The 15885-nt window shown below is 48.0% G+C and overlaps 1 protein-coding gene across 12 annotated transcripts in view; it reads right to left on the reverse strand.

The window, feature by feature from the left end:
- STX8 (syntaxin 8) overlaps positions 1 to 15885 on the reverse strand; it is a 304958-nt gene that overhangs the window by 164056 nt on the left and 125017 nt on the right. Inside the window, exon 7 of one of the 12 annotated variants that reach the window (XM_089318369.1) lies at positions 9711 to 12286. The exons of the other annotated variants lie outside the window; for them this stretch is intronic. Within the exon in view, the coding sequence (XP_089174495.1) occupies positions 12225 to 12286 (62 nt within the window). The 3' untranslated portion in view covers positions 9711 to 12224. Of the gene's footprint in view, positions 1 to 9710; positions 12287 to 15885 lie in introns of those variants that run through there. 12 annotated transcript variants of the gene reach the window in all.

The following is a 15885-nucleotide window of genomic DNA, read 5'->3' on the forward strand; positions in this document are numbered from 1 at the left end:
ATGAAAGAGGAGGAAGCAATTTTGAATGCGGTCTCCACAAATGTGTTTGGGGAACTTTCACCTTATTCCCCATAAACTAGAAAGGGCACTTCACGTTCCTTTTGATTTCTAATGACCAATGCATTTAAACTATTAACATTTCATTTCCAACACGTGTTTGCTTCAGAGGGAGCAGCTGGGCTATTTATTTTGCTAGCTGGTGATAGAATTAAGCACAGAGTCTTTGAAAACATTTACAAGCTTTCCCTCTAACCTTCTGTGTACTTTCCAAATTAGGCTACTTTGATTTTTATTAGCTAAAGGTTTACATACTGCAAGACTAACACTGTTACATTCAGAATAAATTGTTTATAGCTCAGGTGCGGTTGCAAACGTTTTCCTCTGTGGAATACTCTTGAGTTTGCCAAGGAGAACGCTGAAGTAGTTCACTCTGGATCAACAGTTCTCCTTTGTGAATCAAACAATAAGTAAGGCCACACAGATGCGGATGCCGCCAGGGAGACCAGTTGTGAAAACAGCTCTCCTTTGTCGAGTGTCAGGCAATCTTGAGGCTGCCATCCTCATAATGCACCCGTCAGATTTATTCTTTGACATTGGCATTCGGACATGGTAGATGGGGCGTGAGCCTGGACTCCAGGCCCATCTGGGTTCAGATCCTGACACCGCCTTTTATTAACTACACTAGCGTATGATCTTAGCCTAATCATGTAACTTGTGTCTTTAGTTGTTGGAGCTCCAAGATGGAAATAATAATTTGCATCTCATGGCTTTATCATGAGGTCTGGCATTGCACAGACGTTTGATTAGTGGTCTTACGTGGAGTCAAAGCTCCTGTATCACTAAGCCTTTCTCGTTATCTGCAGCCCAGCCCACAATGTCACCCATGCGCTGACTCAGTCAAAAAACAATCTCTTCTTGGCTCTACTGGAGGTTTTTTGTTTTTTTTTTGTTTTGTTTTGTTTTTTGACAGGCAGAGTGGACAGTGAGAGAGAGACAGAGAGAAAGGTCTTCCTTTGCCGTTGGTTCACCCTCCAATGGCCACCGCGGCCAGTGCACTGTGCTGATCCGATGGCAGGAGCCAGGTGCTTCTCCTGGTCTCCCATGGGGTGCAGGGGCCAAGGACTTGGGCCATCCTCCACTGCACTCCCTGGCCACAGCAGAGAGCTGGCCTGGAAGAGGGGCAACCGGGACAGAATCCGGCGCCCCAACCGGGACTAGAACCCGGTGTGCCGGCGCCGCAAGGCGGAGGATTAGCCTATTGAGCCGCGGCGCCAGCCTCTACTGGAGGTTTTAAAAAAGACAAATCAATGGAGCTCCTTTTCCATGCAGTGTGGAGCTGGTTTCATGGGTGCAGATCTACCTCTGAACTCATCAAGATACACATTTGAAACGGGGCACAGCGTTCTGCATGTGAGAATTAGAGGGATGCATTTTTTTTAATGCAGTCCCTTCTCTCGGGGGATCAGCACAGAAAGTACTTTTGGGAGTTGCAGATATTAAAACAAGGGGAGAGGAATCCACAACAGTGAGTGGCTTAACTGCCACACAGAATCTGTGAGGGTCCAAGGAAAGGAGCCCACACTTCTCAGGGAAGCAGGGAAGAGTTCTGTGGAGAAGAGGACCTCTGAACTGTGTGTCTTTCAGACAGTAAAGGCAGGAAGAGCACCCCAGGCAGAAGGCACCGCCTATCAGAGGGGGGACCTGCTGGGGCCAGCGCTGTGGCATAGCCTAAGGCCGGGTCTCCACCTGCAATGCTGGCATTCCATATGGGCTCCGTTTCCCACCCAGCTCCCTTCGGATGGCCCAGGGGCTTGAGCCCCTGCAGCCACATGGGAGACCTGGAAGAAGCTCCTGGTTCCTGGCTTTGGATTGGCTCAGCTCTGGCCATAGTGGCCATTTGGGAAGTGAACCAGCAGATGGAAGACACCTCTCTCTCTCTCTGCAGCCCTTTCAAGTAAATAAAATCTTAAAAACAAAAAAATTAAAAAAAAAAGAGGGGGGGGGAGGAGGAGGGGGGAGGAGGAGGGGGAGGAGACCTGCTTCAAAACAGATCCGTGCAGTCAGCGTGGGTCCTGAGAACAGCTTCACTTTGCCGACTTCCGAAGGTTGCTGTTTTACCCTAAATGTGGCAAGCAGCCACTGGAGGTTTCTCAGCATGAACATTACACAATCGGATCTGCTTTCCAGAACTTAATTCTGTCAGCAGCAGAGAAGAGATGGCGATACTGAACGACCCGTGGCAGGAGACAGTCTGGGCACAGCCACAGTCCCCAAAGGGAGAAGCCGAGATGGAGGGTAGAAAAGATGTGAGATGGCTTCAGAGGTAGAGCCACCTGGACGGAGTGGCCGGAGGCCTGGGAATGGAGCTGGACGGGGACACAAAGGACCGAGACGAAAGCATGTGAGGAGTGGAGGGGTCTGGGGAAGACAGTGACTTGTGGTCAGCTGCGTTGCACTGGAAGGCCTTCTGCAGGTGCAGACCCTGAATGATGCTGGAACTGTGCGTTTGGGCTGTGCAGAGATCCAGAATGAAACCTTATGAGTGCCCATCCAAAGCTGGAGCCGGCAGAATGGGTTATGATACTGCAGCCGTTGGAATAGGACAGAGGGCTCAAGACCGGGATTTAAGAGATGCTCATTGGCCGGCGCCATGGCTCACTAGGCTAACCCTCCGCCTACGGCGCCGGCACCCCGGGTTCTAGTCCCGGTTGGGGTGCCGGTTCTGTCCTGGTTGCTCCTCTTTCAGTCCAGCTCTCTGTTGTGGCCAGGGAGTGCAGTGGAGGATGGCCCAAGTCCTTGGGCCCTGCACCTGCATGGGAGACCAGGAGAAGCACCTGGCTCCGGGCTTTGGATCGGCGCAGCATGCCAGCCAAAGTGGCCATCAAGGGGATGAACCAATGGAAGGAAGACTTTTCTCTCTGTCTCTCGCGCTAACTCTGCTTGTCAAAAAAAAAAAAAAAAAAAAAAGAGAGAGAGAGATGCTCATTTGTGTGATCAGTTTATACTTAATGGCAGGCACTTAGCATTATTTGTCTGCTTGGTGAAAACATATCCTGTCTCCACAAATAGATTAAACACGTGAGGCTTTATACCCACTGCTTACGGGCACCTAGAAAACTCATAGGTAAGTAAGATGCCTAGCTGGAGTTTGAAACAGAAGAAGCTTACACAGACAAGAAAATTAGGGCTGGATTAAAAAGGGCCTTAAATAATGGCCTAAGGAATTTAATCTTCATCCTATAAATAGTATGAAAATAACCCAAGTTCATGAGCTTTGAAGAAATGCTACAAAAATAGTGTTTTAGAAAGTTTAAGTGTGTGACTTTTTTTAAAGATTTATTTATCTGAAAGTCAGAGTTACACAGAGAAAGAAAGAGGTCTTCCATCTGCTGGTTCACTCCTCAGTTGGCCGCAATGGCTGGAGCTGTGCTGATCCAAAGCCAGGAGCCAGGAGCTTCTTCTGAGTCTCCCAGATGGGTGCAGGGGCCCAAGCACTTGTGGCATCTTCTACTGCTTTCCCAGGCCATAGCAGAGAGCTGGATCAGAAGTGGAGCAGCGGGGACTCAAACCGGCACCCTTATGGGATGCCGACACCGCAGGCGGCAACTTCACCTGCTACGCCACAGTACTGGCCCCTAAGTGTGACTGAGCCATTCCATAACGTGGACATATTTCAAAACAACATGCTGCACATGACAAATGCATACAATTCTTACATGTTTAAATGAAAGGGGCCAGCACTGTGGCACAGCGGGTTAAAGCTCGGGTCTGTAGCGTCGGCATCCCATATGGGTATCGGTTTGAGTCTTGGCAGCTCCATCTCAGATCCAGCTCTCTGATGTGGCCTGGGAAAGCAGTGGAAAATGGCCCAAGTGCTTGGGCCCCTGCACGCATGTGGGAGACCTGGAAGAAGTCCTGGCTTCGGATAGGTATAGCTCTGGCCGTTGAGGCTATCTAGAGAGTGAACCAACGGACAGGAGATCGCTCTCTCCAACTCTGTCTTTCAAAATAAAGTATATCTTAAGGAGAGAGAGAAAGAAAGAGAGAGAGAGAGAGAGAGAGAGAGAGAGAGAGATGCAGGGTACAAGGAACACAGAGATGCTGTGGGCAGGGAACATGTTAGCAGATAATCGAGGCAAGGTGGAGCCAGAGAGGTAGGTATAGGCTGGCCAGTTAGGTGAATGGATGGTTCCTAAAATGATCTCCTTAAAAGGGACCCCACCTCTCACTTGCTAAAAGATAGGTAACCACCAAACAGACAAACAAAAAACACAGCACCACCCTAGGATCGCCTGAGGCAGACGAGAAGCGGGCAGGAAGGGCCGACAAGGATCCCTGGGCATCGGAAACTCTCGAGCGGTAGGATCGCTCGCATGCTCAGGGCACAGCCTCGACTCTTTGAACTCGGCAGGTTTTAGCAATCAGGACAGCCATTACGATGGCGATCAACATAACATGGTGCATGATGAACTGTCTGAAGAGGCCTGAAAGGGCTGAAAGATGTTTGGCCGGGCTCTGGGATGCGGGATCTGGGCGGATTTACAAAAGAAAAAGCAGCATTGTTTGTATGCTGCCTCCCACCATCTGTTCCTCCCCCAAGCTGGGGGAGTGAAACAAACTCCCTGGGCAAGATATTGATTCACATTTTTCAAGTGCTGACTCCTGGTTTGGATATAGAGCTGAGGTCAGAATTCTTGTGTCGTTTTCCAGCCAAACTGATTTTAGGACAGGCAAGCAATCACAGAGTGCTCTTCTGTGCAATAAATATGAAAATACTTAACCTCCCCTGGGTATTAGGAAGCATAAATCATGTCTTTAAAGGCCCGTGACAAGCTGAAATGAAAAGCGCTCAAAGTAGAAAAACACAGGGAGAGCACTACCAACAGGCACTCACTGGGCCTTGAGTAGATAGTTGGGCTGTTTAACTTAATGAGTTTTATGGTTCTGAAAAGTATTCTTCAATGGCTAAATATCAGATTGCTGAAACAGTCCGCGACTAACTTGGCTGTCTAAATGCGCTGCCTTCTCCAGCATTTATCAGCTTGCTTAAAACGGCCAGTTACCTTCCTCTCTCTGCCCCCCTCTCCAAAGTACTTCTTAAAGGAGCCATTAACAGGGGGATTCACTCAGGGCCCCAAATGACTTGCAGCTGTAGATCTGCCTGCAAATATTCATCCATTCATCGGATGAGGTAACAGATTTCTGGGAAATGAACCCGCGCGGAGATGAGGAAGGGCAGGGATTATCTTTGAACTGGTTCACAAGTGACCAAGTGAATTGGCTACGTCTGACAAGTGCAGCATTTCCACTGTACCCAAGTACGAGCTAAATGAAAAAAATTCCCAGAAAAACATTTACTCTTTGTGAGTTTCCTTAATGTGAGCTCTTAATCATCTGTCATTCCTGTTAGAAAGGTAAGCCAGCTGTTTGAGGTACCTAAGAGAGATGAATTTGGTTAAAACCATACCTGGTAGACCAGGCCTGGTGTCTGGGAGTGATTCAGTGCCTGCCTTCCCCGTTTCCCGTTCTCGCTTTGCCTTCTTACTGTCAATCAACGAAATCAAGCTGGAAGAGATCCCCCTCACTGGTCCAGCAAATTTTCCAATTTAGCAATCTCCTCGCTAATGCTCCCCAGCTTAACTTCTGCTTGCAGCCACTGCAAGGATTCCAGGATTAACTTAGACCAATTGAAGAGTCCTTCCTAAGACATAAATCAGAGCTGGCACCCACTGGTCCCTGTTCTGGCCTTGGGAATAAACTACTGAACATGCTTATTTCTACCGTAGAAGCTGTGACCACCTCTCTGCAGCCCACTCCTTCACCCTCCCTCACACACCTCTCCCCATACTCTTGCAAAGTGCGATGCAAGACCAGTAACTCTGGCATTGTCTTGGAGCTCGTCAGAAATGCAGACTCCCGGGCCCTACGTTGGACCTCCTGAATCTGAATCTGTATTTTCACAGATCCCCAGGTAATTCTCAGTTAAAGTTTGGGAACTTTAACACTGCTTTGGCCCACGGTTTGGTAAAGATTTTCTGCAGTGGGCCAGATGGTAAATATTCTAGGCTTTGCAGGCCATATGTCTCCGTTGAAACTACTCAACACTGCTGTTGTAGCGCATAAAGCAACCGTAGATAATATGTAGTCAAATAAGCGTGGTTATTTGAAAAAAAAAAAAAACACTTTATGGACACTGAAGTCTGAATTTATGTAATTTTTGCATGCCACAAAATAACGCTCTTCCTTTGATTTTTCTCAACCATTAAAAAATATAAAAACCATTCTTAGCTCATGGGCAGTACAAAAACAGGTGACAGGCTTAGTGTGCAGACTCCAGCTCTATTCCCTGGTACTTCACATGACATCATTAGCCATTTCCCCAACTGGGCCTGGTCCCCAGCTCTAGGTAACATATGGGACACGTGTGAATCAATCAAATACTACGGATGATTTTCCAACAGGACTGAGTAGAGCAAGGCCATTGTTGCTCATGGTTCTAACATAAAGCCAGTCTTTCATTTCATTGTGAGCTAATGCCTAATACAGCATGTGTTTTAACAGGGCAGTATACAGTGCAGCTGGAGGGTATCCATGCATTAGGAGATTGAAGGGCAGGTGTGCGGCCTGCTGGGTCAGACACCCTCACGGCCTGCCCCGGAGGGCTTGAGTTCAACACCCAGCTCCGGCTCCGGACTCCAGCTTCCTGTGGATGTGGACCCTGATAGGGAGTGGTGAATGCCCAAGCAGTGGGTTCCTGATACCCACATGGGGCACCTGGCTTGAGCCACCAGCTTCCAACTCTGGCTTCTGCCAGCACTGGAGAGTGAGCCAGTGGACGGGAGTGTTCATGTGCTCGCTTGCTCTCTCTGGCTCATAATAAATAAATAAATACATAAACAAATTTTCACATAAATTTTAATATCATTTTCCAAAATGAACTTGTATCTTCAATAGCCCATACATTCTCCATATTGTAATAATTTTTTAAAAAGATTTATTTATTTATTTGGAAGTCAGAGTTACACAGAGAAAGTAGGGGAGGCAGAGAGAGAGAGGTGTCTTCCATCTGCTGGTTCACTCCACAATTGGCCGCAATGGCCGGAGCTGCGCCGATCTGAAGCCAGGAGCCAGGAGCTTCTTCCAGGTCTCCCACGTGGGTGCAGGGGCCCAAGGACTTGGGCCATCTTCTACTGCTTTCCCAGGCCACAGCAAAGAGCTCGATTGGAAGTGGAACAGCTGGGACTCAAACCAGCGCCAAATGGGATGCTGGCACTGCAGGCGGTGGCTTTACCCGCTACGCCACAGACCAGCCCCCATATTGTAATAATTAATGGCTGCTATCACTATCATACTTTCCTCCACATGCATTTTGCAACTGTTATCAGTAACACACCATGGATGTTCCTTCCTGGTGGGGTGGAGCTGGAACACACTCCCACGAACTACCACTTTTTTTCTTCTCACTCAAGTATCCCCTTAGTGTACATGGAAAATTAAAAAGAAAAGATACCTGGCAAAGGGTATACTGTAATTGCGTACCCCTCCGTGTGGGATTTTTCAAAGCATGCTCAAGACGAATGGGGGACAGCTGGCAGCTGAGCATGCGTGGTGGCGTAAACTATGGAAAAGCTTGTTGGGAAAAGGGCAAGAAGGAAGGAAACTGGGAAAGAAAAAGCTGAGGATTACTTTAATCATGTAATTATGTCTTCAAACCGGGTTGCCCTCCAAGAGCCTACTTGGGAAACAGCGAATCAGGAGACTTCACAGGTCTTCCCTAACTCTGCAGTCTGGGGCTTTGTCCTTGGTCCCACCACTCACCTGGTCACCTGGGCTTTCAGAGCCACTGCTGGAGCCTGCTGCCCCTCCTTGGTGACCCCTCTCGGATGCAGGCCTCTTCCCGCTGTTACGGTCGCTACCCTGGTCACGGACAGCCACGATGCCTCACATCTATCTCTGCCTCCTTCAGTCCGTGATGAATTGAGGTTTTTTTTGTTTTTGTTTTTTTAAACTGTGGTTACTGCCATTCTGCACAGCTTTCAGTTGTTTCTCAAAACTTAAAAATAGGGGCTGGCGCTCTGGCGCAGCAGGTTGCCTGAAGTGCTAGCATCCCATATGGGCGCCAGTTCAAGTCCCGGCTGTTCCTCTTCTAACCCAGCTCTCTGCCATGGTCTTGGAAAGCAGTAGAAGGTGGCCCAAGTCCTTGGGCCCCTGCACCCGTGTGGGAGACCTGGAAGAAGCTCCTGGCTCCTGGCCTCAGATTGATACAGCTCCAGCCGTTGTGGCCAATTGAGGAGTGAACCAGCGGATGGAAGACCTCTCTCTCTCTCTCTCTCTCTCTCTCTCTAACTCTGACTTTCAAATAAATAAATATTTTTAAAAAACTTAAAAATATCAGCCAAACGTCCAACATGTGTTTCAGTCTCCCCAGTCATAACACCCGTGGGCTGACTTCACTCCTATGTCTCAACCTTGGTCACCACTTCCTTCACCTCCAAGCTGAGCTCAACTTTCCCACTGCAGACCAAACGGAGGCATAAAGATGGACTCCAATAACTGATAACCCTAAGAAGAGCAAATGCGAATAAGGTGGGTGGAATACAATAGAATAGATGGGAATGAGCAGGGGACATCTTTAGAAATTTAGTCCAGGGGCCGGTGCCGTGGCTCACTTGGTTAATCCTCCGCCTGCAGTGCCAGCATCCCATATGGGCGCTGGGTTCTGTCCCGGTTGCTCCTCTTCCAGTCCAGCTCTCTGCTGTGGCCTAGGAAGGCAGTGGAGGATGGCCCAAGTGCTAGGGCCCTGTACTTGCATGGGAGACTAGGAGCAAGCACCTGGCTCTTGGCTTTGGATCAGTGCAGTGCACCGGCCGTAGCGGCCATTTGAGGAGTGAACCAATGGAAGGAAGACCTTTCTCTCTGTTTCTCTCTCACTCTCTATAACTCTACCTGCCAAAGAAATAAAAAAATAAAAAATAAAAAGAAGAAATTTAGTCCAAAGAGCATGTGACCTTACTCATCACGTTCTCCTGATTTTCCTTCCACTTCTCTGGCTGTTACTTGGCTCTCCCCTTGCTGCCAACGGTGCTCCGAGGCCTAGGCTCTGCCCTAGGCCCTCAGCTCCTCTCTGCCTCCGCTCAGTGCCGTGGCTCCGACTACCATCCGTACGCCGACTCTCAGATCTGGATCTCCAGTCGAGGAGCAGGTGTTGTGGTGCAGCAGGTTCAGCCATGCTTGGGATGCCTGCATCTCACAGTGGAGTGCTGGGTCAAGTCCTGGCTGCTCTGATTCCGATTCAGCTTTCTGCTAATGTACTTGGGAGGCAGCAGATAATGACTCAAATGCTTGGGTTCCTGCCACCCACGTGGGAGAGTCAGATGGAATTCCTGGCTTTGGCCTGGTCCAGCCCTGGATATTATGGGCATTCAAGGAGTGGACCAGCAGATGCGAGATCAATCTCTCCTTCTCTGTCACTCTCTCTCTCAAATACCTGAATAAATCAATCTTTTAAAAATGTAATTGTTCAGTTGACAGCTGTTCCTTGAGCTCCCGACTGTAAAGTATCCTATTTCTTTTTAAAATTATGTTTAAACTCTTTTGATTAATGCAAAACATTCTTCAACTTTTATGGCATTATGGTGCAACAGTATGTCAACACATGGGTACAGCACAAACTGATCCAATCAGGCAATTAGCATTTCCATTTTCCTCTCTTTTCCGTTTGGATCCTATCTGCCCCTCTCTTTCAGCTTCTTACACAGGACAGAATACACCACTGTGCACGGTAGCCGCCCCACTGTGCCATGGAACACCGGCACCTACGGCAGTGAAATGCGTTCCGGCACCTGCTGTCCACCCTCCGTCCACTGTCCCTCCAGCGTCCTGTTTCTCTCACAGCAACTTGAGACCCCAGGTATCTCCAAACTCCATGTCTTCTCTACCTCTGCACATGCTCCCCTTCCTGCACACCCTGTATCAGTAACTGACACCGTCAGCTATGCAGCTGCACGAATCAGAATCCAGCTGATGACCAAGTCCTCCCAACTACGTCCTCTTGTCTGCACACCCTCGCCTCACACCTCCAATCTGCACCAACATCACCCATGGCAGGGCTGAACTACTCCACGGCACCTCCTGACTGGTATCCCCACCTGGCGTCCTAACGCCCTCTTACCCGCCATCCACGTCTTCCTTTATGCAAATAGAAGTGGTCGTCGTGGAGCACGAGAGGGGAATGGGGGGGGGGGGGGAACCAGCGCTGCCTCCCAGTGGTAAAGAGAGAGTGGCCGTGGTGACACGTGAGCAACTCGGATTCCTCAGGACGCATGAGACGGCCTCCTGGGACTCACTGACGCGTAAAAAGAGGGCAGCCAGGAAGACACGGATGTTCCCGCTCACATGGCCTCCCTGGGCATTCGTGTTCATGTGTATTCACTTACATTCAAAAGATGGTAAAACTCGAGACATTCTAGCAACAGACTAAACTAATTAGATGATTTCATGGATAAAAGAACTGAAGGGGGGGTGGGGGGGTGAGGGGGGCGGCTATGGGGAGTTGCTCAGATGTCCGGGAAGACACTAATAATCATGGAAATTAACATCAAAGGAGATAATCATGCCCTTCTGTACTATAGCCTCCTGGCATCTTCAGAGGTAGGCTCGGGGACGAAGAGGGTCATACACACAACCCAGGAGGGCAACACTGCCTCGCTTACGTGTTGGGAAGGCTCCTGACAGGTAGCTGCAGGGTCTTCAGTCCCTTCGTCTTTGCCAAAGCAGAACCAAAGGTTAAGTCACTGCCTCAAGCACCTGCTGTGTGCCCACGAAGGTTGAGCAGAGACCACAAAGATGGCTCACACGCAGTCACTGCCTCCCCCTCCTTTAAATGCAGCAGCGTGGTGTGGTCTGCCATGGTCCAGGTGGTACGGTATTGGAAGGCACCCTCAGGCTCATCAAACCTGGAAGTCCCTTCTGGGGCTCCAGGGGAACAGCCCCGCTGAGCGGCAGTCTGAGGCTGGGGTCCTTTCCAACCCTCTTTCCCAAGTTCCCATCTTTCTAATTCCTCTTATTTCTGCTGGATCCTCCATGGGGCCGGGGATCCCGACGTTAGGGAGAAACGAGGAACCCTGCCCATCCTGATTGAGGAACAGCAACAACCAGTGGCGCCACTGCTTTTTACCTCTCTAGGAAATGACAACAAAGCAGACGCTGTTTATCCAGTGGGCTGGCACGAGCACAGACAGGAAGGACCAACAGCTCCTGGTACCAAATCCCCATCTCACACAGCACCTTTCCTCTTTGACCCTTCTTCAGAGTTCTCTACTTTGCCTTCTTCCATGAATAACTCCACTTCTCTTATTATTCATTCCTACCTACCCAGAAATGTACCACAGACACTGCCACAGCTCCTTGGACACAAAAAGACCTGCTTTATGCTTCTGCCTCCCACCCACAAGTCCTCACTCCACCGTAACCTTTCACAAATTCATCTCCTAATCCCTTCTTCGGCTCTGCCGACCCAAAGTCTGTCTGCCAGGCCATGGTTTCTGGGTGATCCTAGACCCTCTCTGCCTGCCCCAGGGAACCTTAAGAAATGTCTCCCTTAGTAGTTCATATCCAGCAAGACACAGCACGTGTGTTCTGACTAGCACTGATTTAGTGGGACGATATCCAGGCTAGATTTGGTCATTCCCTAATTAACAATAAAGCATAACATTTTCTAGCATTTTTCATAACGCCATCACAATGTTATCTTCGCCTTGAGCTTGGAGAAGTCAACTAAAATCCTGAACCCCCGGGATCTTTGTGTACTTAATGAGAAGTTTCCAGAGATGGTACAACAAGTATCAGGAGCATATTTACTAAGTAAAGACAAAAGGTATGCATCTAGCATGTACGTGTATGTGCATACATACATATACATATATATATATATAGAGAGAGAGAGAGAGAGAGAGAGAGAGAGAGAATAATGCAACTTCCTGACTTCTCTAAGCAACCTCCTTGGGATACCGGCTGTGGATATTTGCAGATTGTTCCAGAGCTGGCTGTGTAAAGGGAGACGGCCTGTTTGTCTCTATCCCCGAAAAGGATCGAGGAACAGACTCTTTCTTTCAAGAGCTGGCAGAGATGTGTGGCGGAGGGGTCAGCTCATTTGTAGAAGCAAACATGCTGCTGTCTAGCAGAGATGGATCACCAGCGGGGAAGCAGGTCATTCCACGGCAGGTTCACAATAACACTGGCGCTCTGCTGCGCTGCTCGCCACCAGTGACGGATGGATGTGCAGTTCCTGGAGTGGAGAAGCTGGTTACAGGGGAGAACGCAGCGGGGCTAAGCAGGCTGCAAGTGTGTTATTCATCCGCTCCCTGCCTAGGAAAATAAAGTTCCCCACCTTTCTGACCTGAGTTTGCAGAACCATCAGGGACTGAATTTGCTTTGTGACTGAGAAGGCTGTTTATAGCATTCCAGTACAACATAAAAAATGAATTCCTATTGGCACTTCCCAATGAAATGCCAAAACGCACAAAGAGAAGGACCAAGACGCATTTTCCCCCCTTTTCCCATTGCAAGTGAGAGAAAAGAGGATATCTCACGTCACCGGTAAAGAGTTTGTTCTGTGAAAACAAATGAAGAGGGGCAGCTAGGGTATCCAGGGTCTCTCATGTGTGGCTGGGTTTCTTTTAGACTGCACAAGAGGCTGAGGGCACAGAACACGTCGAGTCCTGAAACATCAAGCAAGCAGGCGAGGCATACTGACCCGTTTAAGAAACTGGTATGTGGGGCGGCCCTGTGGCACAGTGGGTCAAGCCACCAATGGTAGGGCTGGCATCCCATATGGGCGCAGTTTGAGTCCCAGCTGCTCCACTTCTGATCCAGCTCTCTGCTATGGCCTGGGAAAGCAGTAGAAGATGGCCCAAGTCCATCTTCTTGGGCCCCTGCACCCGCATGGGAGACCTGGAAGAAGTTCCTGGCTCCTGGCTTCAGATCAGCCCAGCTCTGGTGGTTGCGGCCAGCTGGGGAGTAAACCAGCAGATGGAAGACCTCTCTCTCTCTCCCTCTGCCTCTCCCTCCCCACTCCCTCTCTCTCTGCCTCTCCTCTCTCTGTGTAACTTTGACTTCCAAACAAATACATACATCTTTAAAAAAATGGTACATGACTCACGAATTTGAAAACAGACTTTCCTGGTGATGTGCTTCACTTGGTATAAATCTGTGCCGTTAAGTTTCCCAGCAGTGTGTACTGCTTTTACATCATTGACAAAACTTCCCAACCTGCTGTCTGCTTGTTAAACCATGATCGCAGCTGAGAGTAGTCTCCTGCACAGCTCTTCTATCACGTTCCGATGGAGACCACTTTAATCAGGGACAGTTAGCACGAGAAAACGGAATCACGACCTGGGTATCGGGGACTGTCTTACTCACTGTCATTTCACCAAGCCCAGAAGGAGGTTGGGCACAGCCTGGATCCTCACTAAACATTTGCTGACTCACCATTTGTTGGGCGCCACCTTAGCGACACCATGACTTATCATCCTAGCCTGTCAGAAGGTTTCATGACAAAACGTCACGAGCGATGTTCCTGCTGCCTTCAAAAATCATTTTAATAAGGAAACGGCGTCGTACTTGCACCATTGCTGCCACTGCCGCCCGGTTGACAGGTCAAGCTATTAACGTAGGCGCGAGCTGAATGTAAAGAAGTTTAGCCCGTGGGATGAATTCCTTCATGGCTAGAGGGGAGCAGGAAGAAAACTACTGTTTTCCTTTGCCTGGGAGTGCCATCCGGGAGATAGGAAGGAATAAATAAGCGGCGGTTAATGAGGACGAGGAGCAACTGTTTTCTGGCAGTTGTACAAAGCCAGGAAGTTTAGCAGTTTCCAGAGAGCTGGAAAGCTTTGTGATCGCACTTCCTCGTGAAATGCCAAAACCCACACCGGAGCAGGTTTTCTGCTTTCCCACTGAGAGCGAGAGAGAAGATACATGATGCTCATGTCACTGCCGAAAGAGTTTGTTTTGTAACAATATATGAGGAGGGACAGCTTATTACACCACCTGTACTGTACTATTTGTTAGTGCTTTAATAGGTGATTAATCTTGATTTGATAGGACTTAAGATTTTTATTTGTTGGCACATATGCTCAAGCTATTATGTTATAAATCTCAAACATTTCAGCAAATGTCATCCTGATTGTTCCCTACTGCACACAGCACTACCAGTGAAATATTCAAGGTCAAGAACTTGGATTCTTTACCCACCATATTCAGGAAAACCAATTTATTGTTCTGTCTCGGTAAGGAGGGGGCCTGTATCTTTGGGGCCTATATCATATTGGCAGTCAATCTAGAAACTTGTAATTACTTTTAGGCAATGGAGGTTTGGTAAATGCATTAATCTGTCTCTGAATTCAAACACTTACCTTATACCTATTACTATGACAACATTCAGTTTGACAGTTTTGCATTACTTTATTAGAATGAAGTGTGTGTTGAATACATTTGAATGGTGTGCAAGATCCTTTAATCTAAAATCAAGAGCATGTCTTTGCACTCAGAGATAAAAATCTTAGGAAGGTTTGGAGCTGGTTATAAAAACCTTTATCCGGAATGGTCCTGGTTTCTCTGGCAAGTTAACTTCCTTATCAATTTATTGGAATAAAAAAAACTTACATCTGGCGTGTAACCAAATCACTACAAATCACTGAATTGGAACTAAATTTAAGCACTTTGTAAAATATAAAAAAGTGGCTCCTCGTTATTCATGGACTCTGCATTTACGGATTTAGCTACTTGCTACAGTTTATTTGCAACCCCCCAAACAACGCTCGAGGCGCTTCCACAGGCATTCACTGACAAGCACAGAGCTATGAAACATTCGAGTCACTCAACCCGTGTGCTCCCAACTGATCCAAGGTTTACTCTCCAGTTTCAGCCATCTAACTATAAATAAGTGGTCTATTTAGTGCCACATACTTCACATTTTTGTGCTTTTTGTTGGTTATTTTGCTTGTTTAAAATGGTCCCAAGTGTAGCGTTTAAGTGCTGTCCAGTGTTCCCTAAACAGAATATGACTGTGATGTGCCTTATGGAGAAACCGCATGAACTCTGTCAGCCTCATCCAAGCTGCTGACTACAAACTCAATGTTAATGAACCAACGGCATAAATAACGTGCTTTAAGTAGAAACATGCTTACAGCAAGGTTACAATTCATTAACAAAGTGCTGTGAGCTTAAGGGAACTTAACCTCGTGTTAACAGTGGTTCAGTATTCACTAGCTGTATTCACAGTGATTATATGAAACTAAGTATCACACATCACAAGAAGTAACTATTTTTAAAAAAATCTTAATGCATAGTTTCGCTTTTTGAAGGGAGCAATTTTGAGTGTAAGCTCTCTGTATTATTAAATGTATTAATGGAACCAATTTTCATTTTTTATTAAGATTTTATTTATTTGAAAGATCACCAGACACAAAGAGAGAAAACAGAGATTTTTCTATCTGTTGGTTCACTCCCTAAACGGCTACAACAATCAAAGTTGGGCCAGGATGAAGCCAGGAGCCAGAAACTCCGAGTCTCTCACATGGGTGGCAGGGGCGCAAGCAGGGGGTCACCTTCCACTGCCTTCCCTGGTGCACTAGCAGGAAGCTGGGTTGGAAGTGGAACAGCCGGGACTCAGATTGGCATTCCTCTATCAGATGCTGATATTGCAAACCTTGGGAACCTGCTGTGCCAGAACCCTGGGCCCTGGAACCAGATTTTTTTTTTTTTTTTTAAATTTATTTGAAAGTCAGAGTTAGAGAGAAAGAGAAATAGGGAGAGACAGAGAGTGGTCTTCCATCCACTGGTTCACTCCCCTAGATGGCTGCAATGGCCATGGCTGAGTCAAGCTGA

The sequence above is a fragment of the Oryctolagus cuniculus genome, chromosome 17 (genome assembly GCF_051225735.1).
Source record: "Oryctolagus cuniculus isolate XC-2025 breed Fujian yellow rabbit chromosome 17, ASM5122573v1, whole genome shotgun sequence".
Lineage (NCBI taxonomy): Eukaryota > Metazoa > Chordata > Mammalia > Lagomorpha > Leporidae > Oryctolagus > Oryctolagus cuniculus.